At 34.4% G+C, this 19,808-nt stretch overlaps 2 protein-coding genes across 2 annotated transcripts in view; both read right to left on the minus strand.

The window, feature by feature from the left end:
* Window positions 1-12,611, minus strand: part of LOC102804079 (centrosomal protein of 192 kDa-like) — a 60,939-nt gene extending 48,328 nt beyond the window's left edge. Inside the window, exons 1-6 of the mRNA XM_085500713.1 lie at window positions 12,448-12,611; window positions 8,865-9,045; window positions 7,813-7,860; window positions 5,040-5,212; window positions 778-936; window positions 281-360 (exon numbers count right to left, since the gene is read on the minus strand). Coding sequence (XP_085356839.1) covers window positions 281-360; window positions 778-936; window positions 5,040-5,212; window positions 7,813-7,860; window positions 8,865-9,007 — 603 coding nt within the window. The 5' untranslated portion in view covers window positions 9,008-9,045; window positions 12,448-12,611. The remainder of the gene's footprint in view (window positions 1-280; window positions 361-777; window positions 937-5,039; window positions 5,213-7,812; window positions 7,861-8,864; window positions 9,046-12,447) is intronic.
* Window positions 12,612-16,430: 3,819 nt separating this feature from the next.
* LOC100368816 (type 2 phosphatidylinositol 4,5-bisphosphate 4-phosphatase-like) overlaps window positions 16,431-19,808 on the minus strand; it is a 38,538-nt gene continuing 35,160 nt past the window's right edge. Inside the window, exon 7 of the mRNA XM_002730570.4 lies at window positions 16,431-18,482. Within this exon, the coding sequence (XP_002730616.1) occupies window positions 18,397-18,482 (86 nt within the window). The 3' untranslated portion in view covers window positions 16,431-18,396. The remainder of the gene's footprint in view (window positions 18,483-19,808) is intronic.

The raw sequence follows: 19,808 nt of genomic DNA on the forward strand, positions 1-19,808 counted from the left end.
AATTTGATTAGTGGTTCTTGAGATAACGGTGGAACAAAAAAAGTGACATACATACATACATACAGACATACAGACATACAGACATACAGACAGGGTAACTGCAAAGACTCCCTTTTGTGCTTCGCACACAGGAGTCAAAAATTAGTTTTATAGAAAAAGGCCCCCTATGCTTGAACATGACCTAAATTTCTTTATTGTATCAAAATTGGGGGGTGAGCGTTTGCCGGGGCATGAGCTCTTACCTGGATAAATACGGTAATAAGCTAATTTAAGAACTGACCTTTCTAGCTGCTTCCAGTTCATCATCTGTGTTGATTTCACTTCCATCAGACTCTATACCAGTGGCAGCACCACGCACACCTAGAATTAACAGCCACATTGGAAAGTGATGAGAATTTCAGCATTGATAAATTGAAGCAGCATCCTATTTCAAGATAAAGGCGTTTGTAGTCACAAAAATATAGTTATGCCAATTTCAGTCAAAATTGGTCACTATATCAAGTTTGATATCAATTGATGCATATGATGGAACTGAGCATGAGCATTGTGACGAATGTGGCGTTTATGAAGAGAATGATCACAAGGGTAATAATCGATATCACTCAGCGACTTCAGCACAACTTTTTTGAGGATTTGGACACTACATAAAACAGGCATTATTAATTTTATTACAATACTAATTTAATTTTGTTTATGGTTTTGGAGAAACAGTTGTGAAAGTTGACAGATGGTCAATGGACAAATCAGTAATAAGCTACTCAAACTAATAACACTAACCTAAATTATCTTGTGGTATCATTTTTTCTTCTAAACTATCTGGTATAAATCCTTCACCGTCTGAGTCTCTGGGACAGTGATTATGCCATGCGACAGGTGTTATGGTCCTATCACTGAAGTTATCATCACTATCCACAGGTAACAGACCAATAGATAATCCTACAACAGACAACTTATGTTAACACAAAGCAATGGCTATAAAGTACTGCATTTCAGCACTAAAGAAATTTTAATACTATCGAATTTTATTCTATCAACACATTAAGTCATGTTTTAACGCTTTAGCAATCCATAAACTTCGTTTTTGGTTTATATGCTTCTATTGGAACAAATATAGTAAATTTCAACACCAATACATACCATATTAGTATATTACAACATAAATACAGCAAGATTTTAATGATTCTAGGTATTGAAGAATTTGGTTTCTAATAGAGCAAATACAGCATATCATCACACAGCAGTAGTCGGTCTAGTCTCAATGAATGCACCCATCTGTGTCAGTAACATGATATGACAGAAATACATTACTAGCATGTAATCTGCTATGACAGAGTGACATACATTACTAGCATGTAATCTGCTACGACAGAGTGACATACATTACTAGAATGTAATCTGCTACGACAGAGTGACATACATTACTAGCATGTAATCTGCTACGACAGAGTGACATACATTACTAGCATGTAATCTGCTACGACAGAGTGACATACATTACTAGCATGTAATCTGCTACGACAGAGTGACATACATTACTAGAATGTAATCTGCTACGACAGAGTGACATACATTACTAGCATGTAATCTGCTACGACAGAGTGACATACATTACTAGCATGTAATCTGCTACGACAGTGACATACATTACTAGCATGTAATCTGCTACGACAGAGTGACATACATTACTAGAATGTAGTCTGCTACGACAGACATACATTACGAGCATGCAGGGATCTGCCCACGCTGGTCGGCGCCGGTCGCTAGCGACCGGCACTCTGAATTTCCGACCAGGACAAAAAGTTGGCGACCAGCACTATTCTATTTGTTTATGATACACACAGGATGTCGGCCACTGGACCATCATTCTATTGTCCTTGTTGGTTTTAACACACAACACAATGCAAAAAATTAACACACAACAAAACTTGAAAGAAGATACTGCTGTTCAAAATCAACGTACACGTGTGACATCAGCCTAATGTGTTTTTGTTTTAACCTCCGATTGACATTCTGTTAGTTTTAACAAACGAACCAGATCGGAATAAGTCGTACATCAAGATAATGGAAGGGGAGACAATGATAAATAAACAGAAGGAAGGATTACCATTGCAAGTTTAGTTGCGTGCCGAGTTTAACAATAACTTGCTCACTTCACCAGCAGCGATGCATCAAGCTGTCGTTCGTTTAATCTGCACTTGCACTCGAGTGTAGTAACCGTGATTGATGTTTTTGGCTTCATGACTCGTTCATAAAAATAAATTCATAAGCTATATTCAGTCAGCGATACAAGGAATACTAATTTCTCACTATTAATGTGATTTACCAGCGTTCCATCGGGAAAGAAAACAATTAAATTCTTGTTGCCACTTTGGCCGTAACAAACGGACGACACGCTTTGGAAAAAAAATGGCTGCCAGGTCAGAGGTCAATGTCTAAAAATACGTATTTTAGACGTGATTTCAAAAATAAAGTATATATATTTTTTCACTTTTATTAAAGCAGATTAATTTTACATTGAAATATTTGAAATAAATAAAAGTTAAAATAATTAAAGTAGTTAATTCGTAGCTAGTAGAATGGAAAATGAATATTAATTAGCTCATGAATATTAATGAGCTCATGAATATTAATTAGCGACCGGCACTCAAATCAAGCTGGGCAGAACCCTGAGCATGTAATCTGCTACGACAGAGTGACATACATTACTAGAATGTAATCTGCTACGACAGAGTGACATACATTACTAGCATGTAATCTGCTACGACAGAGTGACATACATTACTAGAATGTAATCTGCTACGACAGAGTGACATACATTACTAGCATGTAATCTGCTACGACAGAGTAACATACATTACTAGCATGTAATCTGCTACGACAGAGTGACATACATTACTAGCATGTAATCTGCTACGACAGAGTGACATACATTACTAGAATGTAATCTGCTACGACAGAGTGACATACATTACTAGCATGTAATCTGCTACGACAGAGTGACATACATTACTAGCATGTAATCTGCTACGACAGAGTGACATACATTACTAGCATGTAATCTGCTACGACAGAGTGACATACATTACTAGCATGTAATCTGCTACGACAGAGTGACATACATTACTAGCATGTAATCTGCTACGACAGAGTGACATACATTACTAGCATGTAATCTGCTACGACAGTAACATACATTACTAGAATGTAATCTGCTACGACAGAGTGACATACATTACTAGCATGTAATCTGCTATGACAGAGTGACATACATTACTAGCATGTAATCTGCTACGACAGAGTGACATACATTACTAGAATGTAATCTGCTACGACAGAGTGACATACATTACTAGCATGTAATCTGCTACGACAGAGTGACATACATTACTAGCATGTAATCTGCTACGACAGAGTGACATACATTACTAGCATGTAATCTGCTACAACAGAGTGACATACATTACTAGCATGTAATCTGCTACGACAGAGTGACATACATTACTAGCATGTAATCTGCTACGACAGAGTGACATACATTACTAGCATGTAATCTGCTACGACAGACATACATTACTAGCATGTAATCTGCTACGACAGACTGACATACATTACTAGCATGTAATCTGCTACGACAGACATACATTACTAGCATGTAATCTGCTACGACAGAGTGACATACATTACTAGCATGTAATCTGCTACGACAGACTGACATACATTACTAGCATGTAATCTGCTACGACAGACATTACTAGCATGTAATCTGCTACGACAGAGTGACATACATTACTAGCATGTAATCTGCTACGACAGTGACATACATTACTAGCATGTAATCTGCTATGACAGAGTGACATACATTACTAGCATGTAATCTGCTACGACAGAGTGACATGCATTACTAGCATGTAATCTGCTACGACAGAGTGACATACATTAGTAGCATGTAATCTGCTACAAGAGAGTGACATACATTACTAGCATGTAATCTGCTACGACAGACTGACATACATTACTAGCATGTAATCTGCTACGACAGACTGACATACATTACTAGCATGTAATCTGCTACGACAGACATACATTACTAGCATGTAATCTGCTACGACAGAGTGACATACATTACTAGCATGTAATCTGCTACGACAGAGTGACATACATTACTAGCATGTAATCTGCTACGACAGAGTGACATACATTACTAGCATGTAATCTGCTACGACAGAGTGACATGCATTACTAGCATGTAATCTGCTACGACAGAGTGACATACATTACTAGCATGTAATCTGCTACGACAGAGTGACATACATTACTAGCATGTAATCTGCTACGACAGACTGACATACATTACTAGCATGTAATCTGCTACGACAGTGACATACATTACTAGCATGTAATCTGCTATGACAGAGTGACATACATTACTAGCATGTAATCTACTACGACAGAGTGACATACATTACTAGCATGTAATCTGCTACGACAGAGTGACATACATTACTAGCATGTAATCTGCTACGACAGAGTAACATACATTACTAGCATGTAATCTGCTATGACAGAGTGACATACATTACTAGCATGTAATCTGCTACGACAGACTGACATACATTACTAGCATGTAATCTGCTACGACAGAGTGACATACATTACTAGCATGTAATCTGCTACGACAGAGTGACATACATTACTAGCATGTAATCTGCTATGACAGAGTGACATACATTACTAGCATGTAATCTGCTACGACAGAGTGACATACATTACTAGCATGTAATCTGCTACGACAGAGTGACATACATTACTAGCATGTAATCTGCTACGACAGAGTGACATACATTACTAGCATGTAATCTGCTACGACAGAGTGACATACATTACATTTGAGGCTAGCCTCAAGCAAGCTGTGTGTTAACAAAGCTAGCATTGTGTTTACAAGATTCTACCCACAACAGTGTGGCATAAAAATATAAGCCCACTCCAAAGTGTACAATTCAGCCTTCCTCATTGATTCACACACTGTACAATGACAATACCTTCCATTTCACATTCTGGAATAAGACCAAGAGATGAGGTGTCTGTCAGGTAATTATCTTTACTGTTAGTACTGGCAATATTTGATGGTCTGGATTCGGATGATGAAAAAGACACTCCAGACAAATCAATGTCCTGTAACAATCCACTTAATCTTTGGTTTTCAAGCAAATCCCTGTAATTAAAAAACAAGCAGCCTATCGGCTGAGATAGCTCCGCTGTTAGCAATGCACATTTCAATTAAAGAACTGAAGACATGATTAGAAAATGAACAATATGAATAGTATCAAAGCAATCAGACTTACAGTTTTTAACAAGAAGTCGAAAATATCACTTTTTACCAAAAAATTCCAAAAATATTCACCAAAATAAATTAATTAGAGAATTGAAGATATCATCACAAAACGAACAAATCTGAGAGAGGTCCACATGTAGTACCTATATATGTAATATCAAAGCAATCGGACTTACAGTTTTTAACAAGAAGTCGAAAATATCACTTTTTACCAAAAATGACAAAAATATTCACCAAAATTAGAGAACTGAAGATATCATCACAAAATGAACAAATCTGAGAAAGGTCTATATGTAGTATCTATATATGTAATATCAAAGCAATTGAACTATTGGTTTTTAACAAGAAGTCGAAAATATCACTTTTTACCAAAAATGACAAAAATATTCACCAAAATTAGAGAATTAAAGATATCATTACAAAATGAACAAATCTGAGAGAGGTCCACATGTAGTACCTATATATGTATTATCAAAGCATTTGCACTTGCGGTTTTTAACAAGAAGTCGAAAATATCACTTTTTACCAAAAATGACAAAAATATTCACCAAAATTAGAGAATTGAAGATATCAACATGAAATGAACAAACCTAAGAGAGGTCTACCCAAGGTACATATACACCAAGTATCAAAGCATTCAGGCTTGTAGTTTTCAAGAAGAAGTCGAAAAAGTAAAACATTGACACGGACGACGACGACGGACAATCACTCATATGATAAGCTCCGCTCGACAAAGTCGACAGCGGAGCTAAAAATAGAACAGTATCAGAATCAGGTGTATTTATGATACATTTCTGATTATTATGTAAATATTGTGGAATGACAGTACAACAACATTATATTCACTATTTTTGACATATTTTTTTTTGCTGTCATTTTTGGCTATTACTCATTAAAGGTTATCATGAGAATAATACTGTAGGACGAAAAATTTTCGCATAATGAAATTTTTGAGTGAAAGCAAATTTCGTCTAATTCAAGCATTTTATTATTTGCATTCTGTTTGCAGACGAATTATTTCAACTGTTTGTCAACAAATATAAAAAAGAATCTAAAAAAATAAGAACATTTATTATTCAATGTCTGTCTAATTCACACATTAACAACAAGTGTTACACTTCTACTAGCCAACACACATTCGCGAACCATGCGAAAATAATTTCCTGTTCTACAGTTGCTTAACCCTCTTTAAGCCAATATATATTTTGTGTTATCCTACCGACACCATAAAAAACCATGTGAAAATAGAGGGCATTTTTGTCTGATACCTTAAAATACCATAGCCATTTTTTCACATTGTCCCTTGTGGTTTTACATCTCCCAAACATTATGGAATATTCTTACAACTTCTTGTAAACAAATTAAGATCATTAACATTTTATAATGACAGCTGTTTTATCCCATAAAAAGGTTACTACACAGGCAGTACATGTAAATGCCAATTCTGTTGACAGCATTTTGAGTTTCAAAATAAATTCAGAGTTTAACAGAATTTGATTGTCTCATTTAGGTAATTATATTCTCCCAAATGTCTCGATAAACCTGAAGCCATATTTTAACATAACTTGGTATTTTATGGACCAACAATTTCCTTTCCCAAGCCATAAAAACCCATATTGTCTGGCAGAATACATATTCCTTCTGAAACCATAAAGTACCATATTTTGTGATCCTGAGGTTATGATAAAATAAACATGTAATCCCCAAACCATATTTCACCATAACTTGGTATTTTATGGGCCAACGATTTCCTTCCCTAAGCCATAAAAACCCATATTGTCTGGCTGAATACTTATTCCTTCTGAAACCATAAAGTACCATATCTGTAATTATTACTGTAGCCATATAATGCCATAATATAAATGCCCTAAGTTCTGCACAATCTGAACGCATAAAATACCATATAATTGATTTTAGACTAGAAACACCCCTAGCCATACAAAACCATACTTTGGGGGTTAACATTTGTTTGCACCCTCCAAATTTCAAATTAAACCGGTAGCATAGTTACTTGATAAACCATGACTTACTGGGCAAGTTCACTTTTATCTCAGGTTTCATGATTTATTAACAAAATTCACAGCTGTCATGTCTATCTTAATTAGAATATTTTTGTAACCCTCCTCTAATCGTACAATTTAATTAATTTATATGTCTGAATTTCATGAAATGAGAAGACAATGATCTATTCTAAATGGAAAACCAAGTTTAGTTTCAATTTGATTACTTAAAATGCGGTGATTAACAATTGAAATTGGTTGAAATTACACAAAAAGTTTTGGCTAGTTAGTGTGAAAACTATGCTGGGAAAATAGGTGTCAATTTTTCACATGGTAATTTATGGCGTCGGTAGAAAAAGGATTAAAGTATGCACTCAGGCGGTACAGGGTTGCATCAACCTTGTGCATACAAAGCGATACTCCTGTGATAACATCATATTATGCCATGTTAGCTGGAAAGTAATTTACATAGTTACTTACGAATTTGATGTCTGATCCAAAAAAGAACCAAATGCACCGTTTGATGGCCTGAAAAGAAAGAGCAGATTTATGTACAGTTAACATTGACAGCTTTCAAAATGCTATTTTTTCAATACACAGAATTGTTATTGTCACTTTGTTATCACATCCCACTTAATAGTTCTGCTCTAAATCTGCTTTTTTCCCCATATACTGCTCAAAAATTGAAGACAATATAGTGTGACTTCATTGACTGGGTTAGACAGTCAAGAAAATTCATCACTATCCAAACCTGGATAGTGAACCTGGAAAAATGCTATCTCACCGAAAATTCTGCTACTTTTTGTAAGAGTAGTCTCTTTTGGCCTTTATTTTGAATTGAAGATAGAAAATATTTACATAGCAATGGTCTCAAACAGCAAGTCATCAATGGAGATAATGAGAGTTATTGTATGTACATGTACCCTGCACAAAGATGTGTGCCTGTACTCGTATGATAGTTGTAACTAACAGCTATTTTTTTTATCATATAAACACTTCCACGGTTAGTAATCTAACTGAAACAGTTGGATACTTTGGTTTTGGGTTTCTGACAACGATAACCGTGACTAAACTACATTGAACGCAGCAATTGTAAAGACGACTGTGCAACAGTATTCAAATGTTGAAAATGCACAGAAAAAGTTGCACACACTTCTTAAATGTACACAAGTTCTGAATGACAAGTGAATTACATTGAGTTCAAAGAGTCCTGTTGAACACTTACAATAATAATAAATAAAATCTGGCTACCAAGGCAAGCAAGACTCATTGTATGCTGGGCACTTGATGGATTATTTGAGTATGAGTAAATGTGATAGTTGAGGACAGAAAACAAGAAATTACAAACATTTTACTAATTCATCCAGAGTTTTATTAGTAAATTTTTAGAAATACTACATTAGACAAACCAGTACACTAGCAGAATCACTAACACCACCATAAAATAGCATGCTATATATTATGGCATAAGTAATGCAATAATAAAAAAAACATTCATTTCCACCCCCATTCATTGTGAATGACAGATTTACCTGTCCAAATAAGTCTGCTTTGGTCTGGCTGCAGTTGATGCGGCAACCGGTGTTCCAAGATTGGCAGAGGATCCCCACATACTCTCATTGTCAGCATACTTAACATTTCCTCCGTCAGAGCTTTGAAAAACGTCTTGACTCATGATGTTTCACAGATGGCAAGGAACCAAGAAAGTTTTTCCTGCACAGAATAAGAAATGATCTCAACCAAGATGTGATGAGCACAAATAAACAATGTAGTAATGCTTTACAGCAAACACACAAAAAAAGTATTCGAAAAATACTGCTACATGTATCTCACTATTCTTCGAGTAATACTGTAGGGAACTTAATTATACACAAAGCAGTGAATTTGAAACATAATGAATCTCAAATTAATTAAACTCTGTTAGTATTACCCCTATATAGTAATTCCGAGAATATATTGACAAAAAACACAACACAAACACGTTTCAGATAACATAGAAGGCAAGTTTCCACATTTTGAATACAGCATTCAATGACGTAAGTACATATGTGAAAATGAACAGCCTCATCAGAATGACAAAATTGCAGTAGTGTTTATTTGAATGCGAAAGTGTCTTTACTTGAAATTACAAGTTATTCGCTGAAACTTTTATGCTTAGGGTTCATGCAAGTAAACAGTGGGAAAAGGAATTAAATATTGTTGAAAAGGTTTGTTTCCTTCATGACATAGACCCTGCGTTAATTAGTAGTAGGTGTATTTTATTTTTATAGGTCTTATCATTTCTGGGCAACGATCGGGTGACGTGTATGATACCACCTACAAAAGCTACAGATCTATAAATGCAGGTCTGAAAACACACAATTTGCCAGCATTTCATACTGTCAAGACATATCACTTAAAATTACACTTGTTTACACATTTACCACCCAAAACAGACCAAATACATATTAATACATGTGATTATAACTGACAAATGGAGAGTGGAAGTTCATTTCACAAAAGGGGGGCATAATTGCTAAAAGAACGCCAACCATATGGTTTTGTGGTACATTTTCAATCTTGTCTTTTCAATAACAAAAGATCAGTGTTAGATGACCCAAGGCCACTATGACCCTGTTCATATCGGCCAACCAAGCCACATAAATAAATTGGAGCAGAATTATTTAAAAATTTATAGACAGTCAACAGTACTTTTGAAATTTATTCTTTCACGAATGAGTAACCAATGCAAATCATAAAGTGTAGATGTAATGTGATTTTTTTTTACAATTGATGAGTCTGGTTGCTGCATTTTGAACAGATTGGAGTTTGTCTTACTGAAATTGAGGGCATCCATAAAATATACCGTACTTCCCAAAGTATAAGTCCCTCCCCAAGTATAAGCCCACCCCTCTGCTTTTGGACATTTAACGAGTTGAGGGCATCCCCGAGTATAGGCCCAGGGTGTTTTCTAGAGGACAGCAACGATATTTATTAAAATATGCATGTAAAAAGTGTATTTCATTGCATAAAAATCATGATTGGTACGATAGTTAGGTTCCAGTTTTTAAGAGAAAACTCGCATTAATTACAGAGTGCACGACGGAACATAGTTCGCACGTTTTCTACTCTGTTATTTACTCGAGATGAATCCAGATGTTGCAATACTGAAATAATCCATATTTCCTTCGAGTAGTAGTTTTCCAAATGGCAAAAATGTGATCGTCAAGTCGTGAAACCTGGTCACTGATCATCGTTTTCATTTTCCGAATAATCTTGTCCATTGAGACTATCGTGAATGGGATGTGAACGAGCAAACTATTCTTTGACTTGACTTGTTGGCGGCCACCCTCAGTTTACCTTTCCAAAATTGATAATCAACACCTTTTAGGGAAAAAATTTCCCTGTTTTTGTCGAAATCAGTGTTAACAGATTGCATTTTAACATCGCGGTAATTCACTTCGTCAATAATTGGAAAACTTTGACTGTATGACACCGCATTTTCATTGGTTAACAAAAGACTTGACCTGTTAAGTCAAAGGAAGTTGTTCAGGTCAAACTATGATGAAACCATGGCGGAAATAGCTTTGTATCGAGAATTTGCGTACGATCTTGCATTCAACAGTTTTCCTGAAGACCCTACCCATTTTCGCACCATAAATTCAGATGGTTTGTAAATCGTATTGTAATAATTTATTTTTATGAACATGTTTGTTTCTTCATTGTAAAAAGTGTCATTGAAATCAATGAAGACTCGTTTCGCTTTTTTTCCTCAAAAAGACATAATATTCTTCCGAGACCGGCACTGTGAAAATGTAATTTGGATAATATTTCGAGGTTGGGAAGATGGTTACAGTTTTAAACGCACCAAAAATTTATTTTTTCTGAGGTGTTCCTCGAGTATAAGCCCAACCCTTATTTTTCACGATTTTACATGTTCAGGCCCCTGGGCTTATACTCGGGGAAGTACGGTAATATTCAGTAGTCTAATCTTGATGGACTAACTTCATCGTAGCCGCTTTATGCAATAGAGTCCGAATTTTACTAAAGCACTAAAGTGCAAAGTAAGCTGACTTACAATTCTGATTAATATGGTGTCCCAAATCACCATCAGTTTCAAAATGGACTCCAAAATTACAGAATGAGCTAGAAAGATACAACTTCAAGATTACGCATGAAAGTACATTTAATACAGCTGACGTGGCAAAGACCACTTTTAAAATGGAATTATTGCTACTACTAAACGCTCAATTATATCAGTTGGAGTTTGAATCAACACTCATTGTGGTGGAAAAATAACATGTATATTATTTATGCACACTTCGAATATCCGTAACGTAGCCTAGCATGAGCCAATCAGAGCTGCTGAAACAGCAACAATTCATCAACATGCTTAGATCGTCAAGACCCTGTATAACAAAATACAAGAACATAGCAACGTTCAAGGACAGGTGGAATCTATCTAAAGATCAATATTTGTTTACCACAAACATTTTTTCAACCACAACTGGACAAAACTAAAATATTGCATGTGTGTTATGTAATTACACTGGTTTTTCTAATGGCGACACCATTAGACGACCCTATTCTACACCGATGTAATTTTATTATATCGGGTGAATGGCACAATTCAAAGCATGTAGGCTTGCGAGACCCCACATATTTGGAGAAACAAAACACAGCATGTACAACTATTTTTCAAATTAAGCAGATATACGTCAACTTTGATTATTTCCTCACTCATGTTGACACGTATGACGAGGTGTCAACCGAGCAACCAAAACAAAGTCTAATGGATCAACTCTGTATTTACAGTTTCATGAAAACAAACGCACAAATGCGAAACAAACAATATTACCACCACCACCATTCATCATCATCATCATGACACTGTTATTTCCACTATATCAACAGTGAAATGTAACGCATAAGTGTTCTTGTGTGTTTTAAGATTGTGTCACTCGGCAGTTAGACCGACACTGGGTCGTAAACAATCTTATACTTACGTCCGTGACCCAGCTGCAAGAGACCGGGCGAACTACTTTCGGCGCTCAGATTTGTTTAGTTATCCACAATGACACCCATTATGGAAATAAAATACTGTGGTTTTTACTCGTTTACCATATTCCAACTAACCTTGTGCACTTATTTTGTATCAACGACAAACACCTACAATGAACTTCGCCAAGGAAACTGTCACATCAAGTTTACAAACTTACACTCCGCCATTTTGGTTTTGTATTACCGCCGATTTGAAGTCACGCAGAATCACGTTTTGTGCGAAGCAGGCCAAGGGTCGCGGGAATGCACGATTTATGTGTCCTCGAACCAGAGGACTTTGATTCATAATCGTCCCGACTAGAAATTTATGAACGAAATTGTTTATGTTGCCCTCACTTAAAATCCACATTTAAAACTACAAGATATGCCTACTGTGAGGGAAGATGAGAATATTTAAGTTGAAAAGTTGAACTTAATGGCGGCCTTTAACAAAAGTTTCACCGACGAGGACGTGAGCACATACTAGTAATACATGAATAAATGAAACTACTATTTAATTTATTAGTCAGAAGCCTCCATATACTTTGTATCCGTCACTTACACGTCGTCTTTTTACCACGATTGATCTTCAAATGTTGTCGTTTCTTCATCAAGTCAGTGTCCCGCCGAATGGGTACACAATATTGTAGCTGTCAACTGAGGGCGCAACCTACTTAACTTACATTGTACAGGTCTGTGCAACGATAGCAGACTCAGGAGTACTTGTCAGTCAAGGCCCGATTATTCGGCAATTAAAAAATCGAGTTTGCGAAACTGTACAAATGTATGTAACGTATTCAAAATCAGATTTCGTACTGACCATTTATGGTCAAAGTGGCGATGTTTAAAACAAATTCATAATTTGTTTTCCGACTTCAAGTGAACCCAACTGTAATTTAAATATCGATACAACCCATGACCGCGTAATTACCAGACTGAGGTAAAGTACCTCTATCAGTACCTATAATATATAAAAAATATTTTAGCCCTTTGACACAATTATCATTTCCTTTGTAATTTGAAGTGACAATTATAACTACGTGAATGTCTAAGTAGGTTCATAAACTAAAAATTGAAACAGGGAGGTACACCAAACCAAAAACCGAAATAGGAAAAAAAGAATCTGCGAACTGTGTTTAAATAACAAAGTAGAAGATGAGTACCATTTCATGATTTAAAGGCCCCTATTACGAAAAATCGCGAAAAGCACTATTTGAAGAAACTACTAAGCACATTATAAACTTCACGAATATGAGTGACTGCAACAAATTATTAAAATTAATCTGTCATACAAACCTGAATGTACAAATATCAGTTGCCCAATTTATCAAAAATAACACGAACCTTAGACAGCAACATCTTCTGGCAAATTAACATAAATACTTTTTTCTCATTCAGTCTTGTTTCATGTTTCATTGATTTATTGTATATCACTTATGTTTTTTATTATTTCATTTATTTTTGTTTCAATATTATTACCTACCTACATAATTATATCAACAGTTTTTTGTTTTTTAACACTTGGCGTGCTTTATATAGTATTTTTTGTAAAATTTGTATGTTTTATATATGTGTCTTAGCAGTTAGTGTAACCATTTTAATTCCTTCTGAGGAATTTTAAGTGTTTCAATAAACTTAATAATAATAGTTTATTACGCAACAGTAATACAACTATAAGTAATACAACTAAAAATAACTACAAAGTAAAGGTTCTCCCTACCCAGGGGTTTACACAGGCGATGCTTTGTATATACCGGGTAGTATTTTTTAGATATAGTGAAAGAGCAATGTTGTTTTTCATAATTGTAAAGAACATTGCGTCTTTGTTCTCTTCACTTGAGGTAATTTCGCCGTTTTTCAGTAAGATTTTTATTTCATTTTCAAAATATGAGCAGCTCAAAATACAATGTGTTTCATCCTCAATATCGCCTTGATCACATTTTTTTACAGACTCTTTCTCCTTCTCCCCAGTTCAATTTTCAAAATGTGATCACTAAGCCTGAATTTTGATAACATTCCACGTAAGTTAAAGTTTTTTATTTCATTTGAGTAATTTTCAAGTTCATAGTTTATTTTAAATTGTTTATATGTCCTAAGTTTATTGCCTTTAGTTTTGTCTTTACTACTGGTGGATGAATTTAGCTGCTAGTCCAAGACTGTTTGCATTGGTCTCTTAATTTCACTTTTATAATGTTTGATAACTGGCTAATATTGTCTACATTGTACTGTTCTTTAGCTTCATCCAGTTCTTCGTGCCCAATAATATTTTCAATATGTTTTATCAACTTTGATTTAATTGTTGTTTTTTCATTTAAAGCGCATTTTAGAATATTATTGTCAGGAAACATGTTAAGTCTATACCAATATTTATAGATCCATTCATAAAACACACTAATATTCCTTATGAATTGACAAGGTTACAAATGCAGTTTGAAACTAATCGATATACCTCTACTAACTAGTAATAAATAATCACTAGAACCTTCACTATACCATTATGGAAGATAAACTTTTGACAAAATGTTATTATTATACGATTATATAACGATTTTTAAATCTAATTCATAAAACACCCCAATTGTTTTATCCCAAATGTTTACAACACAGTGGCGGCTCGATAAAAGTTAAAATTACGAATGTTGTTTCTCTTTAAAGTTGTGCTTCACAAGGATGATAGTGTCGCAGTGTTTTGAATATCTTATTACCCAGGTAATGATAATTTTCATTTAAGAAAATATACTTGTTTACTATAATAACAAATTGGGGAAAAATTGCAAGGAAGGGGTTCAAACCTATAACACCAATATTGGCCAGAGATTTGTGATTTTTTCATCTCGAAAGAAAAGGGCCACAAATAACGGGAATGGACCCGCAGATATGTTGATTTTGAGGATAACTTGAAGTGGGTCGTACGCGCAACGACGTGATTTGAAAAAAAATGCTAATGTTATTTAATGGGTTAATAGAAACATGTCGTGTCAGTTTGAATCATGAAATTTATAAAGATAAATGAAATAGGTTTGTTTTGCCGATAGTACATCTGTCAAATCGTCCACATTTTAAAGGGCACACTAAGTATTACGGATGAACGTAATTTTTATTAGACATTTCAAAAAAAATTGTCAATGCCTCAATTCGGTTTTGTATTACCGGTACCGGCACGATTTATGTGACCACGAACCAGAATACTTTGATTTACTATCGTCCTCGACTAGAAATTTGCGAACTAGGAAGGTTATGTTGCTTTCATTGAAACTAACTAAACAAACAAACAATTCTATTATTGGTGCAGCCTAAGAATCAACTGAAAACTGTTGTGTATGATCCATGGCTTAACTTTATGCAATAATTATTAGTGATAGCAGGTCTGACTAATTCAGACCTACATTAGAATATTTTTAAAGATAAGCTCAAATGTTTGTATCGTATGAAATGTAAAAAAAAATTTGTTGAACAATTATAAGCTTAATTCTTTGGTATGTTCCAAATAAAAATGTATCAACTTCAGAAATAATTCAATCCAATAATTGTCTAGTCAATACGTTACTTCCGATTAAAGTCGAATTTGGCATAATTGTGATACTATGTAATAGTAAAATCGGAGCTCAGACTATTGGTCAAATCTTGGGGAAAAAAATGAATCCCACAATGTCCAATTGCGCCCTCTATGGTTGTATTTTTGTTGCATGTATTTCTAAAAATGTAAGGCAAGGGAGTACAATTTGGTGGGGAACAAAATTTGCAAGGAAAATTCAAAATAATTTATTGCAATATTTAAGTAAAACATCTTGAAGAGTAATTGTAACTTCTCAGTAATATCTTCTATGGCTTTACATTTATTTCCATGTTTAACCAAAGTACTAGTATATGTAGGTGATTTTGAACGGTTAATGTTTCAAGATTAGGTTTTGAGTTATTGCAACCACAAGAATGCAGTTTACAACAGAGACAAGACATTTTTAGCACTTCTTCCAAACTGGACAAGGCAATAAAACTTGTTAAAACATTAACTGTTGAGTGCATAGATAAGTGTATTAATATATGTATGTACAGGTGCACCAATAACAAAGACTACACAGTTTTAAAATGATAGCAAGTTATATATTCTGCTTTCACAGTTTTAAAGTAAAACAATGCAACTACTGAATATAAAATTATACAATGAATCAATATTATTTCATTGACAATGTCCAGCTTAAATATAAATAGCATTTCAACCTCAAATAGCGGCTATAAGTTCAATTACCCCCCCCCCCCTCCCCAATTTTTCACACATTTGTCATATTTTATTAATACAATTTCTCAATGCCAGCTTCACTTTGGCTGGCCAGTAACCAACAAGATTGCACAATGCCAGCTTCACTCCAGCTAGCTGATCGATAAGATTTATTTCTTTTCAGTCTCACTCTGGCTACCAAACAAGTTTTATTTGCCAGCCTCACTCTGGCCAATCAATGGGATCTCTCCTAGCGCATTATTTGTTTTTAATTTTCCCAACAAGATTTGTAAGAACAAGCATTCTGATTAACTTGATTGAAAGCATGTATCCCAACATACCATAAAGGATCTTTGCACAGAGTATTACTATTTTACCAAATAAGTTGCAGCAAACTGAGTAATAACCATTATATACTGTTTTATAGTCATGTCCATCGCTACACAATAACATATGGCTCTTTAAACAGCAAAATACACAAGGGTGATAAACTGATGCATAGTGGGAATGTGAAAGCTGATAATGACAAATACACTTCTCTGTAGTTAAAACATAATAAACAAGACTGTTTAACAATCAACAATGTATCCCTTCAATAAAGTCCCGGTGTCCACATAATGGGCTTTTAAGCACAATTTTTTGGATGCAAGCATGCCATGCTATGCTATGCTATGCTATGCTATGCTATGCTATGCCATGCTATGCCATGCCATGCTATGCTATGCTATGCCATGCTATGCCATGCTATGCTATGCCATGCTATGCTATGCTATTGTCACCATGGAGAATTCTGATAGTCTGTTGAGGTTGAAAGTAATTGGGATAACAAACTGTAAGTGTTTTGATATTTATTTATTTTATGCAGACGATTATGAATGTTATACTTAGATAAGGTACTTGGCTATAGTTGCAAGTAAGAAGACTTTCACTAACTAGTTCATAGTAGTTTCTTCAAAATTTCATAAAATATATTACAATAAATACAAAGAGAGGCATGTAACAGAGATACAGCAATCTGATTGGTCACCAAATACTTAAGTTCTATGTGACAGAGCACCGATATCTGATTGGTTAATGTTTTTGAATACATAATCACACTAAATTGTGTCAATGAATTGACCACCATGTAAATGAGTAAACACACAGTTTATGTGACAGATACCATCATGCAATAGTGTCTTATTAATGAATCCAAAACAAATGGCAAGGGTGAAGAAAGCAATGCAATATGTTCTTTGCAATGGACAAGAAGGTGAACTATATTTTTTCTCACTTTTTTTTTAATTGTAAGTATTTCTTGTTCCACATAAAACTGTACTTCCAGACAGGTTAAAACATAAACTTTGACCAGTACTTCCAGATACCGGTATATTGAAATACATGACATTTGTACAGACATTTATTATGTGCACTATTCTTGGTGGTTGAACTGCACGTGCCACTGCATTGGCAAGAAAAATACACATCATGTGTCAAACAAAACACTGATTATTTTATGAAGGCATGATTAGACTGAGAGTTAACACACTGAATAAATCAAAGTTTTTTCTGGAGTAGTGTATGTAATTTATATTCATATGCAGATGATATGGAAAAAAATATTAGCATAATCAGATGCATGTAGCATGCATATTAGATCATGAAGAATGCATACTGAAATGATGCATTGATTTAGCAGTGATTTTAAGAGCTTGGTCATTCCAACACCGTTCAACAATGTATGGATAGAAATGTCAACAATTTATACACGATGGTAACCACAAATCAGGAGGGCATATATACATTATAATAATATCTGAATTGCTGTCACCACTTGGGCTATGATTTGTTCAGGCTGGTCCTTCAATTTGACTGACTCTCATGGTTCCGTAGTAGCAGCTCCTGACCAGGTTAAGAATACCGATAATAAATGCACCTACAAAAATGACAAGAAAAACAAGTCAATAGAACCTAATAAATGCACAGCTTTGTGTATCAAGATTTATTTTTTTGTTGAATTCCATGAAGAGTTGAACTTTTTGAATGTGGTAACATTTTGTGAATTATTATGTATTTTTCTAAAGTTTTCTAATTAGGTTTAGCATTAGATATTGAGTAAAATGTTTTAGGAAATTGAAATTGAACAGTTGAACTCTGGTGACCTTGCCCTTTGTTGTATAATATTATTTCCTTTATCATAGTTTGTTTCAATATGAATAATTAATTTTGAATTAAAACAAGTTTTAGAATTGAAATGGCAGTGGAAAAGCAGTCTACCGAATTTCCTTGATTGATGTAAATATCTTACAAAAACATAATTTCCAGCTTTATTCAAAGTAATTCAGATATTTTAGTATAAAAACAAATGCAGAAAAATCACACAAAAAAAGTGCTGCATTTAGAATAGATTCATAAAACATGTAAGATAACAGAAAATCTCAGCTGGCTTTTGTCCAAGTATTTTGTACAGGTGTCTGTCAAAAATTAATGATTTACTGAGACAAATATGAACCGCCTTATTATATCCATTGTGTGACTACTGTATTATTTGAAAAGTAAAAAAAAAACGCACTCTAGGAATAATAATCATGTTGCAAGCTCTGCTTTGTATACAAATCAACTCAAATAGTTATAGTGATTGGAATGCATGTAAAGCATACAGGTAATCAGAGTTGACATAGTATATGACAATGGACAGATGTTGAATTGCCAAAGAATGCAAATAGTTGGTTGGTGTCCAGTGAAGAGAATAGTCCACAGTATTCCACTGTTGCCTCATAAATAATCTTCAAATACAGCAATCTTTGTTTTTGAAGTGTGTTTTTAAATTAATATTATAAAAGCTCTATAATTCTGTTCTAACAACTGAAACAATATCCTGTGAATTTTGATTTTCAAAATTTATATACTTCAACAAAAAAATGTTTTGTCAAATGAACTGTTTGTCAAATACAGAATATATATTTTTTGAGTACAATTTTTCTTTCAAAATGTGGATGCACTGTTTTGATTTTTATGTATTTTTGCATTGTTTTTGTTTTGATAACTTTGGACTAATCAGATTTTCTATTGGCTTCACATCTTGATCAACAGTTTGGCACCCAATTCATAGGAGTGCTTATATCGATTATCTGACATCTTGTTTTTGGTAAAGATTTTATTGGTAGGTTTGCAAATGTCTATCAGACTGTGCATCAAGTCTCTCCATGAGTTGGCATTGAAACCCAGTCTAGTATTCCCATGGGATTTGGGAGATACAATT

Source organism: Saccoglossus kowalevskii, chromosome 6 (genome assembly GCF_978046115.1).
Source record: "Saccoglossus kowalevskii chromosome 6, keSacKowa6.1, whole genome shotgun sequence".
In the NCBI taxonomy this organism is placed as follows: domain Eukaryota; kingdom Metazoa; phylum Hemichordata; class Enteropneusta; family Harrimaniidae; genus Saccoglossus; species Saccoglossus kowalevskii.